Source organism: Narcine bancroftii, chromosome 3 (assembly GCF_036971445.1).
Source record: "Narcine bancroftii isolate sNarBan1 chromosome 3, sNarBan1.hap1, whole genome shotgun sequence".
NCBI lineage: Eukaryota > Metazoa > Chordata > Chondrichthyes > Torpediniformes > Narcinidae > Narcine > Narcine bancroftii.
Window position 1 is genome coordinate 353,210,686 of NC_091471.1, and position 22,105 is coordinate 353,232,790.

The 22,105-nt window shown below is 40.4% G+C and overlaps 2 protein-coding genes across 11 annotated transcripts in view; one reads left to right on the plus strand and one right to left on the minus strand.

Annotated features, from left to right (window-relative positions):
- adap2 (ArfGAP with dual PH domains 2) overlaps positions 1-22,105 on the minus strand; it is a 67,436-nt gene that overhangs the window by 40,733 nt on the left and 4,598 nt on the right. For all 4 annotated transcript variants that reach the window (XR_011354833.1, XM_069929836.1, XM_069929838.1 and 1 more), the window contains exons 2-5: positions 7,650-7,780; positions 5,079-5,170; positions 3,151-3,269; positions 377-489 (exon numbers count right to left, since the gene is read on the minus strand). Coding sequence is in view for 3 of the 4 variants with exons in the window: in XM_069929836.1 (XP_069785937.1) it covers positions 377-489; positions 3,151-3,269; positions 5,079-5,170; positions 7,650-7,780 (455 nt within the window). In the remaining variant the exon portion in view is untranslated. The remainder of the gene's footprint in view (positions 1-376; positions 490-3,150; positions 3,270-5,078; positions 5,171-7,649; positions 7,781-22,105) is intronic.
- tefm (transcription elongation factor, mitochondrial) overlaps positions 1-22,105 on the plus strand; it is a 76,779-nt gene that overhangs the window by 35,298 nt on the left and 19,376 nt on the right. The gene's annotated exons all lie outside the window — the stretch shown is intronic.

Genomic DNA, 22,105 nt, shown 5'->3' on the forward strand with positions numbered 1-22,105 from the left:
AGGAGCCTTACATTAAATACAATAGCGAAAACCTACCGGGGACAAACATTACCTAAGTTGATGGAAGGAGAAGGAAAGAAAAGAATGGACTCAGTAGAATTTCTGGTGTAATTTTGTTGAATGACAACATTGTCTGACTGGATTAATGCAACCTAGATTGTATACCTAAAATGGATGAGAGGGGGGGGGTGGGGGGGTGGTTTGGGAGGAAAGGGGGGGGGGGAGAAAAAGTCACTGTATATGTGTGAAAAGAAATAGTGTATATCATGGCTAATGTGATTTATGGTGTGAAAAATAAAAAAATTTAAAAAAAAAAAAAAAAATATTGGAAAGGGAGAATGATATTGCAAGAGTGAGGTTTATTAAACAGTCGTACATCTTTCTTGGTGTAGTATAGCATTGTTCCCTCTTTCTCCAAAAGTTGAAAATTCCTTTTTTGAAAACTTCCTTTGTCCTTTCCCCGTTTCCAGAGATATCCGACACGGTCACCTGCACAGGGATAGGGAAAGATCCGTCAGCTGCAGATCCTGACTGACACCACTACACGTGCTCCTTGATCCTCATGGGCTTCCATCCCAGACACACCTCAGTTTCAAAAGTCCCATCATTATTCACACACCTCCCTATGCCTGCCGTTTCTTCTGCTCCCGCACTGGTCCACGATATCTGATGTCAGCCATATGTACATCCCCAGATTTCATCACCCCAGCACAGAAAGGAAACAACTGCATTTACAAAGTGCCTTTTGTGGCCTCAAATTGCAACAATGCAGGGCAGCTGAAATACTTTTGCTATGAGGATCATGATCCCAGGCTGCATGTTACAATATCCCATAAAGCAGGAAGGTCCACCATTATCACTGGTTTTCAAACCCTTGCAACAATCACGTGTCTCTATCTCCAGTGGTATAACCCACCAAGGTCTCAAAAACTTTTGGGGTGAGTATCTCTGATATGTATCTTTGCACAAATGGAAGCTGTGCCTTCAGCTGCCAGGAGCTTCTCTGGTCCTGGTGAAACCTCTCTCCTTTAGATTTGAACAAGAAAATCTCCAGGTGCTATGATGGAGTGTAATACACAAAAGTGGTAGAGAAACTCAGCAGGTTACACAGCATGCATAGATGCCTTGATAAAAGGGCTCACACCCAAAATGTTGATTACCCTTTGCTTCCTATAGATAAATTAAGAGGCCCTTCAGGTCCACAAGTCTGAACGGATTTATATTAACTTTTAATGTTAAACTATACTTCTTTTATAATAATGACTTAGCAAAGTAAATTATAAGTAAAATATTGTATCTGTATTCTTAGTAAGTTAGATGTGGGTTGGTACAGGATCAAACACACAGACCACAGGACATCTGTAGAGAACCATTGTTTTCTAAGAGTGAACATTCTCCGAATCTTTGTGTCTTGGATAGACAGAGCTAATGGATTTCAAGTGGATCTTAATTATTCAAGAACTGCTGAGGAATGGTTTTGAAAAAGGAACAACATTTTGGAAGAAATAAAACTGATGGTCATGTAGTTTCCAAGAATTGGAACTGCTGAGGAAGCTATCTGTTTCTAATCAAAGCCACTTAAGCCTCTTGAACAGATGAGGTCAGAGGTTTTTATGGATATGGAATGGTTTTGAAAAAAGAACAACATTTTGGAAGAAATAAAACTGATGGTCATGTAGTTTCCAAGAATTGGGACTGAATTCCGACATTTTGAGTTCAGTTTTTTGGAAGAGTTCACGTCAAAACCCCTATGTCACACGGTTGAAACCTGAAAGACAGGGTTGAGCTACAGTACCAGAATTGGTGCTGTTGCGGGGAACACAGAATCAGTGGCTTTTGAAATAAGGAAGACCGTTTAACCCTTGTCTGGTTCGTGACTTCATCATGGAAGAAAATAGACACTTCCTTTAACTCTTGACTGGGTTTGAGAATTCTTCGTGGAAGAAAATAACCACAATGTGAGTAAAAAGGCCTAAAGACAATGTTTAAAAGTGCTTTATAATTATTTCTGAACTGAGAATTTAAGACCTTCAAGCAAGACTAAAATGATGCTGAACTTTTAAAGATTGACTTTTCAGAGTGGGAGTTTTAATTATATATATACATATATATTTTCTTTTTATACACACACACACACACACATTTGCGCATAGTGAGCTTAAGTTTAGAGTTAAGTAAGTTTAGAGATAAGTAAGATATGTTATGTTAACAGTTTAATAAAAATCTATTATTTTGAATTTACCATTGCCTGATGGATTTTCCATTGCTGTTTCTGTGTTAGTGCAAACAAAAACCCTTTAGTCCCTAACAAAATTTAAAAGGGTTTTTATAACAGAGGAAACTAGATCCCCGGAGAAACCAACGCAGACACAGGGAGAACATACAAGCTCCTTAAAGACCACATGGGATTCAAACCACGGTTGCTGGCTTGTAACTAACATGTCAAGCTGCTGAATGTCCATTGAATTGATAGGGTGGTTTCTGCTTTTTCAGGGTGAAGGTTTTTGAGGGATAGTAATGAAAACGACACTGCTTCATTGCATTAATTGAAGGATAAACATCCTGGAATTTGGGGATAATTCCCATGCTGTTGGGACCTTCATGTCTCCCAGACAAGAGCATGGTTTAATGGGTCTTCTGACAGAAGGAATTTTTGATAGAGCACCTCACCCTGAAGAGGTTGCTCGTGACCTCCAGATGATGGAAATCCTAAACAAAACCAGAAAACACTAGAAACCCACCACAGGTCAGGCTGCATCTGTGGAAAGAGAAACAAGAGTTCATGTTTCTGGTCCATGACCTTTCTGCACCAATACATGAAATCTATTTTTGCTGTCTCCATGGATGCCTCCTGACCTGTTGAGTATTTTCAGCATTTTCCTTTTGAACCAATAACTTTCCATCCCAGAGGTGAGACCCAGAGCGAGATTTCCAGGACGATGTTTCAAAATGCCTTCGCTAAAACTCTCCTCCCCACTCCCATATTGCTACTTTAATAAGCTCGTTAAAATCTACCTCTCTGACCAAATATTTAGTTCTACATCTAACTTCCTCATTGCTCTGCATCAGTTTGTAGCCATTTACAGAGATGTCCAAATCCTCATGTTAAAGACTACATCACTGCCTTTGTTGGAGGAGAGGACCTCTCACCTGCTCCCATTCTTGTTCCTGCTTCTGTTCCTGATGTGACAGGCCCCTGGCATTGACCTTCGATTGCAGTGAACTCCTTTCTGTCGTACTTGGCTCGGATCCACTCCTCCTTCAACACGCTGGAACGAGGAACAGCGGCTCAGGTCTCAACATCTTTCTGAATGGCAGAGGCCATTCAGCCCATTGAGTCAATGCCAATTTTCTGCACTTTATCCACTTGCTTTCCTGGTCACCAGTTCTCTCATGTTCCCATTAACTCCCCAGCCATTGCCTCTCCCACCACACATCTACACTTGGGGCAATTTACCCCAGCCAAGCTGCACCCCATAGGCATGTGGGAGGAAGTGGGGCACAACAAGGTCACAGGGAGTACATGCGAACTCCACACAGGTATCCCAGGACTCTGGAGATGCAAAGCAGCTGTATTACCTGATGAGCTATTCTGCTCTGAATGCAAATGCCAAGTGTAACCAGTTACAGGGGTAATTGTTCATCGGGAATATGACTACAGCTTCTCGAGACCAGGAATGGTGGTGTGGCCCAATGATCTGTACTCACCAATGGCAACCAAGCTTTATGTTGTCCTATGCTGGTCAGGGATATCCATCAGTGCTGCGGCTGCTTGGCAGAGGTCATACACATTAACAGTGAGAGCTGTCACTGCCAAGAGGTTTGGGGACACCTATGGGCTTGGTTTGTATGTTCTCCCCGTGACCACGTGGGTTTCCTCTGGGTACAACAGTTTTCTTCCACCCTTCAAAACTACAGAGATTGTAGGTTATTGGGTGGCATGGGCTCGTGGGCCAGAATGGCCTGTTACTGTGTGGTGTCTCTAAAACTAAATTAAATGTGATCAGTACTTGTGAAAGCACAAAGCAACAGGCCTCCCCTCCCCTCCCAAGGACATCTCAAAACAAGGATGGCACCTCTTCCCCCTTCCCCAAACACCATGAGAGACTTCCCTCTGTTCAACTGGATGATTGTCCACCAATCTGGATTTGATGCTCCCAGACATCTTCCTGAGCCTAGCCACATCCGTCAGCAACTCCATATCCCGTGTTAACTTCACCCCATGAAACCTTGGCCTCCTTAGGAATCTCCCCATCCCTCCTCCCCCTCCCCTGCACAATCCTCTGTTTCCCTCGTTCAGTTCAGCTACACCTTACCCAGAAAGCAGCAGTACTTGGGGCAAGAAGTCAAGGTAGGCATTTGCAATTAAAATGCAGGGTAACCCTCATTTTGTAAAGGAATGTACCGTATATACTCATGTAATAGTCACATTTTTTGGACCACTTTTTAGGGTCAAATTTGGATGGTTAGCTTTTTACACAGTCATACTTCTGACTGCAGTTAAGTACCTGCGTCTTTCAAGACCTGGACCAGGTGGTAAGTCTGCATTTGGGAGCACAGAAGGGTGGGCAACCGGGGCCTAGGAGAAAATCTATGGCCAAGGCATTGAGAGCTCAGATGGGCAGGCAACCAAAGTGAGGGTCCACGGTGGAGACATTAAGAGCTCTGATGGACGGGAGGTCGGGGCCAAACTTTTACATGGGTCATACAAAAATGCAATTTCTAAGCTAAAAAAAAAGGCAGTCGACTTACAGAATTGACAATCACACAGGATCAACTATTATACAAGGATATATGACAGGGCCTGTAGGGGGCAGAGTTCATTGGGAGAAACGGGGAGGAACTTTCTGCCTGGCAGGATGTGGGAGAAGAAAATCCTCACAGCAAACACAGCATCCTTGTGGAGAACTGAAGCCTTCAGGGTCTATGGATGAACAATTAATCTGTCTACAAAGGCCAAAGTAGCCTCCTGTGTGAAGCATTTCTGTGACCCACTGGATGATGGAACAAGCGGTCTCCTGCTACAATCTCAGTGCCCCTTCCGGGAACTGCTTCTCATCACCACTGCAGGCCCTTACTTGCAGTCTGCAGCCCGAGGCTTGTAGTAGTAAAGAGGCACCTTTGCTTCGTAAACTTTCTTCATCACCTGGTTACCTTTTTTCTTCATTTGCTGATCACACAAAAAACAGGATTAGAGTTAATTTTGGCACAGATCAGGAAATGCAGTGGTAAGTCAACTCTCATTCTTCCCTTTTCTCTGTCTCACTCACTCTCACTCCTTCCTTCCCTCCCTCCCTCCCTCCCTCTGATACTCCCTTTCTCCTCTGATTTTCTCTCCTCTGTCCCTCTTTGACTGATTCTCTCTATCTTTCTCTGCTCTGATGTTTGCTCTGAATCACTTGCACACTCAGCAGATTGTCGTTGAAACATCACAGTCACAAGTCTGAATGAGACACAGCATTTACGCCACAGCCGGGTGTTCAGGTTTCCTCTCATGCTCCAATGATGTACGGGATTAATTGGTCAGCCGAGACTCATGGGTTGGAAGGGCCTGTAACTGGGCTGTATCTCTAGGACATGATGAAACTACTCTTGTATGATTGCAAAAATAAAAGGGTAGCGCGGTTAGCTTAATGTTAGTGGAATGCCCTTGCAACTCCAGCAATCGGGACTAGCATTTGAATCCCGCATCATCTGCAAGGTGTTTGTACATTCTCCTCGTGTCTGCGTGGGTTTCCTCCCACCCTCCAAAATGTACCAGGGGCTGTAGGTCAATTGGGCAGCACGAGCTCATGGGCCGAAAGAGCCTGTTACCGTGCTTTACATCTAAATTTAAAAATAAATAAATAAATAGAAGCCTCAAAGACAGAAATTGGCTGTCCCCTGCTGATGTGCGACTCCTGTCTTATATCCTTCCAAACTGGGCACAAAAGCAAACTGCTGCCCAGAGTTCAGTGAGCCTGTGAGTGCTGAGGTTCTACCTGTCCCAGGTGTGTGAAGGATGGGCCTGGCCCATTGCTGTGCTGGACTTTGCCACACCTTGGTGGAAATTTTTTTTCCCAGACAACCACCTTTGACCACAAGTCATCAGATAGTAGACAGCATGGAACGTCCCGCTGGCACTGAGGCACGAGATGGATTCTGTGAGGTGGTTCCCTGAGCAGACTGTCCAAGTCATCTGGGGAATGCCTCACCGACAGTGCTCACTAATAACCACCAGAACCTGGCCTGGCTGGTGATGAGAGGAGCCCTCCCAGTCAAATCCTTCATGTACATTGTACCTGAGATGAATGCGATGGAGTGAAGACAGTCACCCACCTCATTGCTGAATGAGAGTTGACTAACAGTATGTGGAGAAGGATGCAAGGGTCCTTGTTCATCTCCAGCAGCAACGTGACAGAGGACTGATCTACAGGCTGTTCCCGGGACACACAGGCAGACATCCAGAACTGCTGGATTTGGTCTTCCTGAAACCTATTGGTCTTCCAGCACACCAAGATGTCAGTGAGGTAATGCTGCTGACTGGTATATTCCAGGATGGTGAGGGACGCGCCAAGGCTTGGCTAAGCCAATGTGAGGGCACTGTGGGGATGGATCATAGTCTAGAGTCCTCCCATTGTGAGAACTGAAAAACTGAGACCGAGGAGAAGTCACAGAAGGGGGAGTAACTACAAGGAGCCACGGTGTTGTTTACATGTGTAGGTTGTGTACAGTTTTTTTTTTGCACTGGTTCACCCTCGGGAAAAAGAATCTCAGAGTTGTATGTGATGTCACGTATTTACTCTGACAATAAATCTTAAATCTAATGCCAACGGTGCTACGTAGCATGTGAGAGGATTAAAATTAATGGAATTAGCAGAAATGGAATGAATATATGAACACGACGTGAAAAGACTTTGCACCATTTTCCATTGGAGTTAGTTTTATTGTGAATGAAGTTTTATTCCAACTCTTTTCCGAGTTCTGACATGGGAAGAGGTCAGCAGAGGAAATGATCTAAGGAAATGGTCAAAGTGTCATGTCCTCACTGCAGCACAGTACATGCATGCAAGGCATTTCAGGCATCCACAACTCTGTTTAAAAACTTACCCCTGTTGTTTCCCTAAACACTTCACTTTGTAGACTTACTCTGCTCTTTGCTATTCCTGCCCTGGGAAACAGGTGCTTGGTGTCCACCCTATGCCTCTCATAATCTTGTAGACCTCCATCAAGTCTCCTCTCATCTTTCTACGCTCCAAAGAGACTCCTAGGAATTTCTGACCCACCCCCCTCAGAGAAGTGGGCATTGTCCATGTAGGGGCTGGAGCATTGCAGTCCCTCCCCACACAACTCATTCCCCCCCACCCCCAATCACCTCCTCCCCACCCCCAATCACCTCCTCCCCACCCCCAATCACCTCCTCCCCACCCCCAATCACCTCCTCCCCACCCCCAATCACCACCTCCCCACCCCCAATCACCTCCTCCCCACCCCCAATCACCTCCTCCCCACCCCCAATCACCTCCTCCCCACCCCCAATCACCTCCTCCCCACCCCCAATCACCTCCCCTGCATTTGGATTCAATAACCAGCTCAGAATCCACAGAACTGTGGAAACAGTAAATCATCCTCTATCCAAATGTCTCATCCCACAAAAAATATCTTGTTACCTCAATTAAAACATTGTCCCAATGATCCAGACGGATGGATTTAACTCTGCTGATTCCTGACAGGTTGCGGTGAATCCCTGAGCAGTTAAGGCAGATAAACACCCCGAATGTGCAGGACACCCAGTCAGGATCTGTGGAGGGTGAGACCAGATGACGTTGATTAACTGACACACTTTACACATGGCACACACAGTTATCCAACAACAAACGCATGCGTTTACATGGAATCAGACATTTAGGCGTCCGCAGTTTGGCGCCGGCTATTTTGGAGAAAAAACCAAGACTTTTGCAGCCCTAGGATATTTTGGGACGAACCAAAACAATGAATATAAAATTATAAAAATATTAATTTTATGTATGCACCCCTCCATAACACTGCTGCCCACTCCCCTCTGTAAGACTAAAGGTTAGTGACAAAATGTCCAGCGCCAAACTGGGTGCCAAAATGTGGGCACCAAAAGATCCTAGACCCATGTTTACATACTAAATCAAAATGGGAAGGCTTGGAAATACTCAGCAGGTCAGGCAGCAACTGTGAAGAGGAATGTACAGCACAGGAAAAGGCCCTTTGGCCCACCCCATCCATGCTGACCATAATGTAGTCCCATTTGCCTGGATTAGAAACACATCCCTCTCTATTCCTAACCAAGCACCTGTTAAAATATCTTTTAAACGTTAACTGAACACAGACTGGGAGATGGCTTTGCCGAGCACCTTCTCTCTGTCTGCATCGGTGACGGGGATCTTCCAGTGGACAACCATTTCAGTTCTGCACCCCACTACCAGTGCTGACATGTCTGTCCATGGCCTCATGCACCCGTAAATTGGAGGACCAACACCAAATATTCTGTTTGGGCCCTCTCCAATCAGATGGCATTAACATCAACTTCTCTGGTTTCTCCTAGACCACTCCCTGCTCTCCTCTTCCCCATCCTTCAGTTTTATTTCCTCCACCCCTTCCCTCTCCATTCACAGAGCCATCTCCCCTCCCTGTTTGCTGCTGTATCCTCCCTCCCTTATCCACCTATTACCTCCCCCTATCATTATGTTCGGGCACCTGATGACATTTTGCTCATCCCTTGATGAAGGGCTCAAGCCCGAAACATTGATTATGTATCTTTATCTTTGCTATAGACTGACCAGCTGGGTTTCTCAAGCGTCATGTTTTTACTTCAGTCATGGTGCCTGCAGACTTTCATGTTTTTCTCCTTTTAAACATTGGCCCTGCCTCCTCCTCCGACAGCTCATTCCAGATATTCACCACCCTCTGTGCGGAAAATTCTCCCCCCCCCCGATCTCTAAATCTCTCCCCCCTCACCTTGAACCTGTGCCCTCTAGCTCTTGACCGCTCTGCCCTGGGACAAGGACACTAACAACCTATCCTGACCATGTCTTTCACAATCTTACAAACCTCCATAGGATCATACCTCAGCTTCCTAGGTTCCACTGAGAATAAACCCCTGCCCATCCAATCTTTCTTTATAACTACAACCCATCATTCCACTCCTGGCAAATCACGGGAAAAAATTACAGTATTTAAATTTTAAATTTAGATAGACATCACGGCAACAGGCCATTTCTGTGCCACCCAATTTACACCAAATTAACTTTGAACAGTGGGAAGAAAACGGAACTCCTGTTGAAAACCCATGCAGACATAGGAAGAACGTACAAACTCCTTACAGACAAGTGGGATTCGAACCCTGGTCCCAATTGCTGGTGTTGTAAAGGCATTGCACTATCCACTGTGCCAACCATGTCGTCACATAAAAGGATTTAGCATGTAACAAAAATTTACACAGATAATGAAACATGTAGAACAGAAATAGCCCCTTTGGCCCATGTATCTGTGACAAACACAATGCCAATTAACTGAAATACTTCTGCACACTCATGACCTATCACCCCTGAACCTCCTGCATTTTCATTCTCTATCCAACTGCTCTTAAATACTACAGTCTTATCTGTTTCCGGCAGCCCATTCCGGGTACCTACCACAGGGAGTGGTGTGAGTGTGGAACAAGCTGCCAGCTGAAATGGTGAATGCAGGCTCAACTTCAACATTTAATAAAAATTTGGACAGGGACATGGATGGTAGAGGTATGGAGGGCTATGGACTGGGTCCAGGTCAGTGGGACAAGGTGGAATAATAGTTCAGCATTTACTAGATGGGTCAAAGAGCCTGTTTCTATGGTTCTATGAGAGCGCTGGATTCAGCAAAGGGTACATAAACCTGACAACATCCAGTGATCGTTGGAGGATCAGAGGTGGAGAGGGTGAGTAAATTTAAGTTCTTGGGAGTCACTATCTTGGAGGATCTTTTCTGGACCCAACACACCAATGCAATGTGAAGAAAGCACAACAGTGTCTTGACTTCCTCATGAGTTTGCGGAAAACCTGGCAAATTTCTACAGATGTGTGGCAGTGTTCTGACTGGCTGCCTCATGGTATGGTATAGGGACACCAATACCCCTAAGAGTAAAGCCCCGCAAAAGGTAGAAGAGACAGCCCAGGACATCACAGGCAAAGCCCTCCCCACTATTGAGAATATCTACAGGGAACACTGTTGTTGGAGAGCAGTAGCAATCATCAAGGATCCACACCACTCAGCACACTCTCAGTTCTCTCTGTTACCATCAGGAAAGAGGAATAGATACCACAAGATTCATTTGTTTATATGTGTATGTTTTTTTTAAATTTTTTATTTTTCACACCATAAAGCACATTAACCATGATACATACTTTTTCCTTTTCAAATATATACAGTGCCATTTTCTCTCCCCCCCCTCCCTCCTCCCATCCCACCCTCCCTACCTCCCCCCTCCCATCCATTTAAAGTACAAAATCTAGGATACATTAAACCAGTCAAACAATGTTGTCATTCAATAAAAATAAACAAGAAATTCCACTGAGTCAATTCTTTTCATTTCCTTCTCCTTTCATTAATTTAGGTAGTGAATGTCCCCGGTAGGTTTTCGCTATTGTGTTTCATGTAAGGCTCCCATATTTGTTCAAATATTTCAATATTATTTCTTAAACTATATGTTATTTTTTCTAATGGAATACATTTATTCATTTCTATATACCATTGTTGTATTTTCAAATTATCTTCCGATTTCCAGGTTGACATAATACATTTTTTTGCTACGGCTAGAGCTATCTTAACAAATCTTTTTTGTGCATCCTCCAAATCAATTCCAAATTCTTTGTTTTTTATGTTACTTAGGAGGAAGATCTCTGGATTCTTTGGTATATTGTTTTCTGTAATTATATTTAACATTTGGTTTAGATCTTCCCAAAATTTTTCTACTTTCTCACATGTCCAGATTGCATGAATTGTTGTTCCCATTTCTTTTTTACATCGAAAAAATCTATCAGATACTGTTGGGTCCCATTTATTTAACTTTTGAGGTGTAATGCACAGCCTATGTATCCAGTTATATTGTATCATACGTAACCGTATTTATTGTATTTCTCATCGTTCCAGAACATAACTTCTCCCATGTTTCCTTTTTTATCTTTATATTTAAATCATGTTCCCATTTTTGTTTAGTTTTACCATTTGTTTCCTCATTCTCCTTTTCTTGCAGTTTAATATACATATTTGTTATAAATCTTTTGATTATCATTGTATCTGTAATCACATATTCAAAGTTACTTCCCTCTGGTAAACTCAGACTGCTTCCTAATTTGTCCTTCAAGTAGGATCTCAATTGGTAATATGCCAGCGCTGTATCTTGAGTAATATTGTATTTATCTTTCATTTGTTCAAAGGATAATAATCTATTTCCTGAAAAACAATTTTCTATTCTTTTGATCCCTTTTTTCTCCCATTCTCTAAAGGAAAGGTTATCTATTGTAAAAGGAAATAACTTGTTTTGCGTCAATATTAGTTTTGGTAATTGATAATTTGTTTTATTTCTTTCTACATGAATCTTCTTCCAAATATTGAGTAGATGATGTAATACTGGAGAACTTCTATATTGTACCAATTTTTCATCCCATTTATATAATATGTGTTCAGGTATCTTTTCCCTTATTTTATCTAATTCTAATCTAGTCCAATCTGGCTTTTCCCTTGTTTGATAAAAATCTGATAGGTATCTTAATTGTGCAGCTCTATAATAATTTTTAAAGTTTGGCAGTTGTAAGCCTCCTTGTTTATACCATTCTGTTAATTTATCTAGTGCTATCCTCGGTTTCCCCCCTTTTCATAAAAATTTCCTTATTATTTTCTTTAACTCCTTGAAGAATTTCTCTGTCAGGTGTATTGGCAATGCCTGAAATAGGTATAATATCCTTGGAAAAATGTTCATTTTAATACAGTTTATCCTTCCTATTAGTGTTAGTGGTAAATCTTTCCAATGCTCTAAATCGTCCTGTAATTTTTTTCATTAGCGGATAATAATTGAGTTTATATAGTTGGCCGAGGTTTTTATTTATTTGTATACCTAGGTATCTTATTGCTTGCATTTGCCATCTAAATGGTGATTCCTTCTTAAATTTTGAGAAATCTGCATTATTCATAGGCATTGCTTCATTTTTATTTATGTTAATCTTGTAACCCGACACTTCTCCATATTCCTTCAATTTCTTATATAATTCTTTTATCGATAGTTCTGGTTCTGTTAAGTATACTATAACATCATCCGCAAATAAACTGATTTTATATTCCTTGTCTTTTATTTTTATCCCTTTTATATTATTTTCTGTTCTTATCAATTCTGCTAGTGGTTCTATAGCTAACGCGAACAATAAAGGTGATAGTGGGCATCCCTGCCGTGTTGACCTGCTTAAGTTAAATTGCTTTGATACATATCCATTTACTGTCACTTTCGCCAATGGTCCCTTATATAATGCTTTAATCCAATTAATATACTTCTCTGGTAAACTGAATTTTTGCAATACTTTGAATAAATAATTCCATTCTACTCTGTCAAAGGCCTTCTCTGCGTCTAAAGCAACTGCTACTGTTGGTGCTTTACTCCCTTCTACTGCATGAATTAAGTTAATAAATTTACAAATATTGTCTGTTGTGCGTCTTTTTTTAATAAATCCAGTTTGGTCTAGATTTACCATTTTTGGTACATACTCTGCTAATCTGTTTGCTAATAGTTTAGCTATTATCTTATAATCTGTGTTAAGTAAAGATATTGGTCTATATGACACTGGTGCGAGTGGATCTTTCCCTTGCTTTAGTATTACTGTAATTATTGCTGTTTTACATGAATCTGGTAAGCTTTGTGTTTTATCAATCTGGTTGATTACTTCCAGGAGAGGAGGAATTAATAAATCTTTAAATGTTTTATAGAATTCTATTGGGAATCCATCCTCTCCTGGTGTCTTATTATTTGGTAATTTTTTATTATCTCTTGTATTTCTACTATTCCAAATGGTTCTGTTAATTTATTTTGTTCCTCTATTTGTAGTTTTGGTAGTTCAATTTTAGTTAGAAATTCATCTATTTTCCCTTCTTTCCCTTCGTTTTCAGTTTGGTATAATTGTTCATAGAATTCTCTAAAGTTTTCCTTGATCTCCTTTGGATTATATGTGATTTGTTTGTCTTTTTTCCTTGATGCCAATACCATTTTCTTAGCTTGTTCTGTCTTAAGCTGCCATGCAAAAATTTTGTGCGTTTTTTCCCCTAGTTCATAATATTCTGTTTTGTCTTCATTATATTCTTCTCCACCTTATATGTTTGTAGTGTTTCATATTTTATTTTTTTATCTGCCAATTCTCTTCTTTTAGTTGTATCTTCCTTCATTGCTAATTCTTTTTCTATATTTACTATTTCCCTTTCCAACTGCTCTGTTTCCTGATTATAGTCCTTCTTCATCTTGGTTACATAACTTATTATTTGCCCTCTAATGAACGCTTTCATTGCGTCCCATAGTATAAACTTATCTTTCACTGATTCCGTGTTTATTTCAAAATACATTTTAATTTGTCTTTCAATGAATTCTCTAAAATCCTGCCTTTTGAGTAACATGGAGTTTAATCTCCATCTATACATTCTTGGAGGGATGTCCTCTAACTCTATTGTCAATATTAAGGGTGAATGGTCCGATAATATTCTAGCTTTATATTCTGTTTTTCTTACTCTATCTTGCATACTAGCTGATAACAGGAATAGGTCTAATCTTTTTTTTTTAAATTTTTTATTTTTCACACCATAAATCACAACAGCCATGATATACACTTTTTCTTTTTCACACATTTACAGTGACTTTTTCAACTTAGGTAATGTTTGTTCCCGGTAGGTTTTCGCTATTGTATTTAATGTAAGGCTCCCATACTTGTTCGAATATTTCAATATTATTTCTTAAACTATATGTTATTTTTTCTAATGGAATACATTTATTCATTTCTATATACCATCGTTGTATTTTCAAATTATCTTCCAATTTCCAGGTTGACATAATACATTTTTTTGCTACGGCTAGGGCTATCTTAACAAATCTTTTTTGTGCATCTTCCAAGTCAATTCCAAATTCTTTAGTTTTTATGTTACTTAGGAGAAAGATCTCTCGATTCTTTGGTATATTGTTTTCTGTTATTTTATTTAATATCTGATTGAGATCATCCCAAAATTTTTCTACTCTCTCACATGTCCAGATTGCATGAATTGTTGTTCCCCTTTCTTTTTTACATCGAAAACATCTATCAGATACTGTTGGGTCCCATTTATTTAACTTTTGCGGTGTAATGTATAGTCTGTGTAACCAATTATATTGTATCATACGCAGTCTCGTATTTATTGTATTTCTCATCGTTCCAGAACATAATTTCTCCCATGTTTCCTTTTTTATCTTTATATTTAAATCTTGTTCCCATTTTTGTTTAGTTTTACCATTTGTTTCCTCATTCTCCTTTTCTTGCAGTTTGATATACACATTTGTTATAAATCTTTTTGTACATTGTATCTGTAATCACATATTCAAGGTTACTTCCCTCTGGTAAACTCAAATTGCTTCCTAATTTATCTTTCAAGTAGGATCTCAGTTGGTAATATGCCAGCGCTGTATCTCCAGTTATATTGTACTTATCTCTCATTTGTTCAAAGGATAAGAATCTACTTCCTGAAAAACAATTTTCTATTCTTTTAATCCCTTTTTTTTCCCATTTTCTAAAGGAAAGGTTGTCTATTGTAAAAGGGAGTAGCTTGTTTTGCGTCAATATTAGTTTTGGTATTTGATAATTTGTTTTATTTCTTTCTACATGAATCTTCTTCCATATATTGAGGAGATGGTGTAATACTGGAGAAGTTCTATGTTGTACCAATTTTTCGTCCCATTTATATAATATGTGTTCAGGTATCTTTTCCCCTATTTTATCTAATTCTAGTCTCGTCCAGTCTGGTTTTTCCTTTGTTTGATAAAAATCTGATAGGTACCTTAATTGTGCGGCTCTATAATAATTTTTGAAGTTTGGCAATTGTAAGCCTCCTTGTTTATACCATTCTGTTAATTTATCTAGTGCTATCCTCGGTTTCCCCCCTCTCCATAAAAATCTCCTTATTATTTTCTTTAACTCTTTGAAGAATTTTTCTGTCAGTTGTATTGGCAATGCCTGAAATAAGTATAGTATCCTTGGAAAAATGTTCATTTTAATACAGTTTATCCTTCCTATCAGTGTTAGTGGTAGCTCTTTCCAATGCTCTAAATCGTCCTATAATTTTTTCATTAGTGGATTGTAATTGAGTTTATATAATTGGCCTAGATTTTTGTTTATTTGCACACCTAGGTAGCTTATTGCCTGCATTTGCCATCTGAATGGGGATTCCTCCTTAAATTTTGAGAAATCCGCGTTATTCATAGGCATTGCTTCACTTTTATTTACGTTTATCTTGTAACCCGACACTTCTCCATATTCCTTCAATTTCTTACATAGTTCTTTTATTGATAGTTCTGGTTCTGTTAAGTACACTATCACATCATCCGCAAATAGACTGATTTTATATTCCCTGTCTTTTATTTTTATTCCTTTTATATTATTATCTAGGAATAGGTCTATTCTTGAGTATGTTTTATGTCTACCCGAATAATATGAATATTCCTTTTCCTTTGGGTGTTGTTTCCTCCATATATCCAAAAGTTGCATTTCTTCCATCGATTTAATTATAAATTTGGTTACTTTGTTCTTTCTGTTAATTTTTTCCCCAGTTTTGTCCATATTTGAATCCAAATTCAGGTTGAAATCCCCTCCTATTAATATGTTCCCTTGCGTATCTGCTATCTTCAAAAAAATATCTTGCATAAACTTTTGATCTTCTTCGTTAGGTGAATATACATTGAGTAGATTCCAAAACTCCGAATATATCTGACATTTTATCATTACATATCTCCCTGCTGGATCTATTATTTCCTCTTCTATTTTAATTGGCACATTTTTACTAATTAATATAGCTACCCCTCTTGCTTTTGAATTATACGACGCTGCTGTTACGTGTCCTACCCAATCTCTCTTTAATTTCTTGTGCTCCAATTCAGTTAAATGTGTTTCTTGCACAAATGCTATATCAATTTTTTCTTTTTTCAGTAAATTTAGCAGTTTCTTCCTTTTAATTTGGTTATGTATTCCGTTAATATTTAAAGTCATATAGTTCAGCGTAGCCATTTTATACTTTGTTTATCTTCCCTTTCCGTTTCTCCATCATTACCTTTCCTTCTTATCCATTTCTGCTTTCTTGTTTTGAACACTTTATAAGACAACATTTCTAAAACATCAAACATTTTCCCTATTCTCCTATTTAAAACTTCTTTAACCCCAATCTTCCCTCCCCCTCCTGAGTTGTCCTTTATCCCTTGTCGGACAACCGCATCTCCCCTCTCCATTTGGATTTGCGAATTCATTCGCAAACGTCAGCTGATTTTGCAGTATCCGTAATCCTCCCCACCCAGCGCCCCCCAGAAAAGATTTCACTTTTCATATGTAACAAAGGTCACTCTTTTAATTCCCTCCTTATTCCCTCTATTCCATTTCCCTCCCTTATTAATTCTTGTCTATACTCTATATATTTTCCTCTAAATATGGATACATTCATGTATGCACACTATATATATACACACATATACCCCTTTTCACACATACATATAGATCATGGTCATTTTTACTCTTATTACATGTCTTCATCTCTCTGCTTGTTTTGTAGTTGTTCTGCAAATTTCCTTGCGTCCTCTGGATCCGAGAATAGTCTGTTTTGTTGCCCTGGAATAATTATTTTAAGTACCGCTGGGTACATAAATTTATATCCTTTTTTCCATAAGATCGTTTTCGCTGTATTGAACTCCTTCCTCTTCTTCAGGAGTTCAAAACTTATGTCTGGATAGAAAAATTTTTTTTGACCTTTATATTCCAGTGGCTTTTTGTCCTCTCTTACTTTCTTCATTGCTTTCTCCAATATATTTTCTCTTGTTGTATATCTTAAGAATTTTACTAAAATGGATCTTGGTTTTTGCTGCGGTTGTGGTTTCGGGGCTAAAGTTCTATGTGCCCTCTCTATTTCCATTTCTTCCTGTAATTCTGGTCTTCCCAGGACCCTGGGGATCCAATCTTTTATAAATTCTCTCATATTCTTGCCTTCTTCATCTTCCTTAAGGCCCACTATCTTTATATTATTTCTTCTATTATAGTTTTCTATCATATCTATCTTCTGAGCTAACAGCTCCTGTGCTTCTTTAGCTTTTTTATTAGATTCTTCTAATTTCTCTTTTAAGTCTTTTACTTCCATATCTACAAATGTTTCTCGTTTTTCCATATTTTCCACTCTTTTTGATAATTCTGATATGGCCACTTCCATTTTATTCATTCTTTCTTCTGCGTTCTTAATTCTTCTTTTTATCTCATCAAATTCTTGTAATTGCCATTCTTTAACTGATTCCATATATTCTTTAAAAAAAGATACATCCATTGTCTTGCCTTTCTCTTCTTCTTCCACTTCTTTCTGTTCTCTTCTTCTTCCTCTGGATTGACCATCTGTTGTTTCCTTGTTTTCTTTTTACCCTCTTCTTTCTTGTTGTCGTTATTGTCTGTGTTCTGCACCTGCTGCTGTGCTGCAGGTGTCTCTCTCAGCTGTGGAGATCGACTCCGCAGCTGTTCCCCCCTCCCGTCAGTGTGTTTTTTTTCATGCGCGGTTGCGCACTTTTACTCGGCTCTGCGAGCCATTTTTGTAGTCCCGAGCCCGGGACCTCCACTGACCTGTGGGAGCGGGCCTCTCTCTCCGCGGCAGGCCTCTTCGGACAGGTAAGGCCTTCACCTTCTTCTTCCGACGTCTTTCCTTCTTCTTTTCTTCCCGTTGTTTTTGGTTTTTCTTTCTTCGCTGCCATTGTCTTCACACTTTTACTTTCACTTTGTTTTGGTTTTTAAGTTTGTGCCTTTGTTTTTTCTCTATCTTTTTTAAACTTTTCTGGAGAGGGCTGGAGTTCCCCGACCGGCCACTACTCCATCAAGTGACTCCCCTTTATATGTGTACGTTGACTCAGTTTTTTTTTGCACTGCCAAAAAAGTGGTAATTCTGCCTCACTGGCAGAGAAAAAGAATCAGGGTGGTATGTGATGTCACGTATGTACAGACAATAACTCTGAAATCTGAAAATCCCAGCAGAACTGAGGAGCTAGCTATGCCAGGCTGTTCCATTATTGTAACAAGACTGGCACTTTGCTGCCCTGCTCAAATAACCTGCCCAAACTGTCATGGCGGATGGCTACCACCTCCATCTTGCTGACCTTTGACATAGGGGGCATGGCAAGACTGTATGCTTCGTTCCCTGCTCTATTCTCTCTGGACCCACCTTGTATATCCTCATTCAGCTCCGACTCAATCAACACATTGGCTAATGACACCAGAATTATTGGCTGAATAACTGGAAAGAAGTCAGGATAGAGGATGGAGATTGAGAATCTGGCTGGGTGGCATCAGAACAACAAGCTTGCTCTCAATGTCACCAAGACCAAGGAACTTGATTTTAGGAAGGGGAGGCAGAGAGGCCATGCACCCAATACCATAGATATAGGAGAAGAAATAGGCTATCGAGTTAGCCCTGCCATGTAATCATAAGCTGATCCATTTTCCCACTGCCCCTCAGCCTGGCATTCTCCCCACAACCTTTGATGCCCTGGCTAATCAAGAGCCTATCAATTTCTATCTTAAATACAACCAATAACGACTTCCACATTGCCCGTGGCAACAAATTCTACAGATTGCCTGACCCTGACCACCCTCTGGCTAGAGAAATTCCTCCACATCTCAGATCTAAGTGGACACCCTTCAATCCTGAAATTGTCGTCAACACTCTCACCATGGAAAACAACCTCTATTGACAGGTGGAGAGGGTTAAGACCTTCAGGTTCCTGGAAATCCACATATCAGAACCCCTCTCCAGCACATCAAGTTGCCCATGAGGAAGTCACACCAATGCCTCTACTTTCTAAGAAATCCGAGGAGATTTGGCATGACATCACATACTCTACCCAACTTCTACAGATGTACTGTGGAAAGTAGACTGACTGTCTGCATCGCAGCCTGATTTAGATAACCAGAGTATTCAGGAACACAGAAGGTTCCAGAAAGCGAACCATGTCCCTCACAGGCATTTACAGTGATCAGCATGTTTTAAAATAGAACACAGGATGAGAACTGAGGCCAAATAAGCAGAAGTTGCCCTCTCTGCTTGAGGCGTGAATCAATGAACCTGAGCCACTTCAAAAAATAAAATTTGACCGTAGTTTCTGGCCCTGGAGAGTGTTGTAGGACAGAGAAGCACAGACTTGGGGAGGGGTACAGGTATATGGTTCCATGAAAGTGATAGAGCAGGCAGAGTGGATGGTGAGGGAAGTACTCATCACATTTGCCTTCAGCAGTCAGAGTATCAAGTACAAATGGAGGGACGTGTGGCGCGACTGAATGCGCTCAGCGACAAGTGAAGAGTACAAACACGCTTTTAATAGCTCACAATCAATGGCCAGAAGACACAATAGCCCCAAGTGAATCTGAGGTAAGGCAGGAAAACCAGGGTTTATATTGGGGTAGGTGAGGGTGGAGCCAGCCATCTGAACAACACACAGACAGTGAACTCCAGTTCACTGCAGGATGTCATGTTCCATCTGTATAAGACATTGGTGAGTCTGCACTCAGAGTTTTGTGTGCCAGTTACCAAGCTTTTCGAAAGATATTACTAAGTGGAAAGGGTCTAGAAAAGATTGAAAGATTGAATAATACCAAGACTGAAGAGCTTGACATATTAAGAGAGTAAGAGGCTGTGTGGGGGGCGGGGGGGGGGGGGGGTAGGAGAATCTTATAGAAGGTAAACAGTCATAGTATTTTTCCCAGCATAGGTAAATCTAAAATGAGAGGAAATAGATTTAAGATGATGGGGGGAGGGAGGGGGAGATTTAAAAGGGAACTGGGGGTTCCATTTTAAACACAGGGGGTGGTGGGTTATATAGAACAAGCTACCAGAGGAAATGGTAGAGGTGGGTTTAATTGTAATATTTGTCTCTGAGATGGGTACTTGGATAGGAAAGGTTTAGAGGAGTGTGGGCTGAACGCAGGAAAATAGGACTAGTTTGGTCAGCAAGAAGAAGCTGGGCTGAAGGGCCCATTTCTATGCTATCTCCCTAGTGCAGTGGTTCTCAACCTTTTTCTTTCCACTCACAACACCTTAAGTAATCACAGATGCTCTGTGGTTAGTAAGGGATTAGGGTATGTTGGTGGTGGGGGGAAGGTTGAGGCCCACTGATTTACATCCTTCTACTGCTCTTAATCTTAAGTTTGCTGATAATGCAAAACTATCAGTTTGGGAGTTTGAGAGCCCAGGAATGTAGAAGTCTGCAGAAGGTAACAAACACAGCCAGATCCATCGCATGCTCTTCAACCTCTAATCCAGGGCAGATATCCACATGAGGAGCTGCCTCAAGAAGACAGGTCATAAAGGACCCCCATCACCCTGGTCACAACCACTTCTCACTTCAGCCTTCAGACAGAAGGTACAGAAACCTCTAGGTTCAAGAACAGGCTATTTCCAACCACTGTCAGGCTCTTGTTGAACCTGCCTGTGTTGCACTAATCAGGGACTGCTCCAACACCACAAAAGGACTGTCTGCATTTGTGGAAGTAACTTTTTATGCAATAGGATAACTGAATATTTATTATATTTGATGAAGAGCTTAAGCTCAAAATGTTGGTTATTTTTGTATCTTTATCTTTGCTATATAAAGGACACTGTTTGATCTGTGAGTTTCTCCAGCATTATGTTTGTACTTCAACCATGGTGCCTGCAGACTTTCACTTTTTACTCTATTATCTATCATTTTTTGTGTCTTTTTAATTCAATTAAGTATTAATATGTTTTTTTTAGTTGCTTTGTAGTTTTAACAAAGTACTTGTTCAGCTGCAGCAAATAAGAATTTCAGTGCCAGTGTACATTGTAAAATGAGTATGACATTAAACCCATTATCTGAGAAATATTTATTCTTATGCTGTTAATCAATTTTCAATCCATGACACTCTATTACCCCCACGATTCCACGTGCTCTAATCTTATTAGCAACTTCTTGTTGACTTATTGAAAACCTGCCAAAAATCTCATTGCAGATCACTTACTGGTTCCCTTTTAACTATACACCTGCCAACAGATCGGTCAACCTGAACTTTCTTTCATAACTCCACCCTCACAGTACTCAATGCTTTTAGATATTCTGTTATTAAATCCATTTTAGAGATTTCAGCATTTCCTCTGCTTCAGAAGTGAGGTGATCAGGCCATTGACTCCTTGCTTTCCCCTCTCCTAAACAGTGGGATTACCTTTTCTATCCTTCAATACACATAAATGATAGACAACAATGTCTCTTTCTCTACAGAATTGTCTCTTTCTCTACAGAATTGATAGACAACAATGTCTCTTTCTCTACAGAATTGTCTCTCTCTACAGAATTGATAGACAACAATGTCTCTTTCTCTACAGAATTGTCTCTTCCTCTACAGAATTGATCGACAACAATGTCTCTTTCTCTACAGACACTCCTCCAAAACTCTGGGATGTAGATCAACAAACAGGTCCTTGGGTTCTGGCTTTCAATTGTTTATTTTCATTAATATCTGTACCAACTTCCCTGGGTTCCTCTTTTTTCTGGGTTCTGTGGTAATTCTGGCAGTTAAAAAATATTTAGACATACAGCATTGAAACAGGCCAATTCGGCCCTACAAATCCATGCCACCCAATTTACACCCCACTAACCTACACCCTGGTACATTTTTGAAGGGTGGGAGGAAACCAGAGCCCCTGGAGAAAACCCATGCAGACTCTGGGAGAACATACAAACTTCTTACAGCGTGGGATTTGAACCAGGTCCGGTCCCAATCGCTGGTGCTGTAAAGGCATTGCATTAAATACCTTCTATGTAGGTAAGCACAAAATATTGATTAATTTCTCTGCTGTTCCCTGTTATAAATCCTCCCAA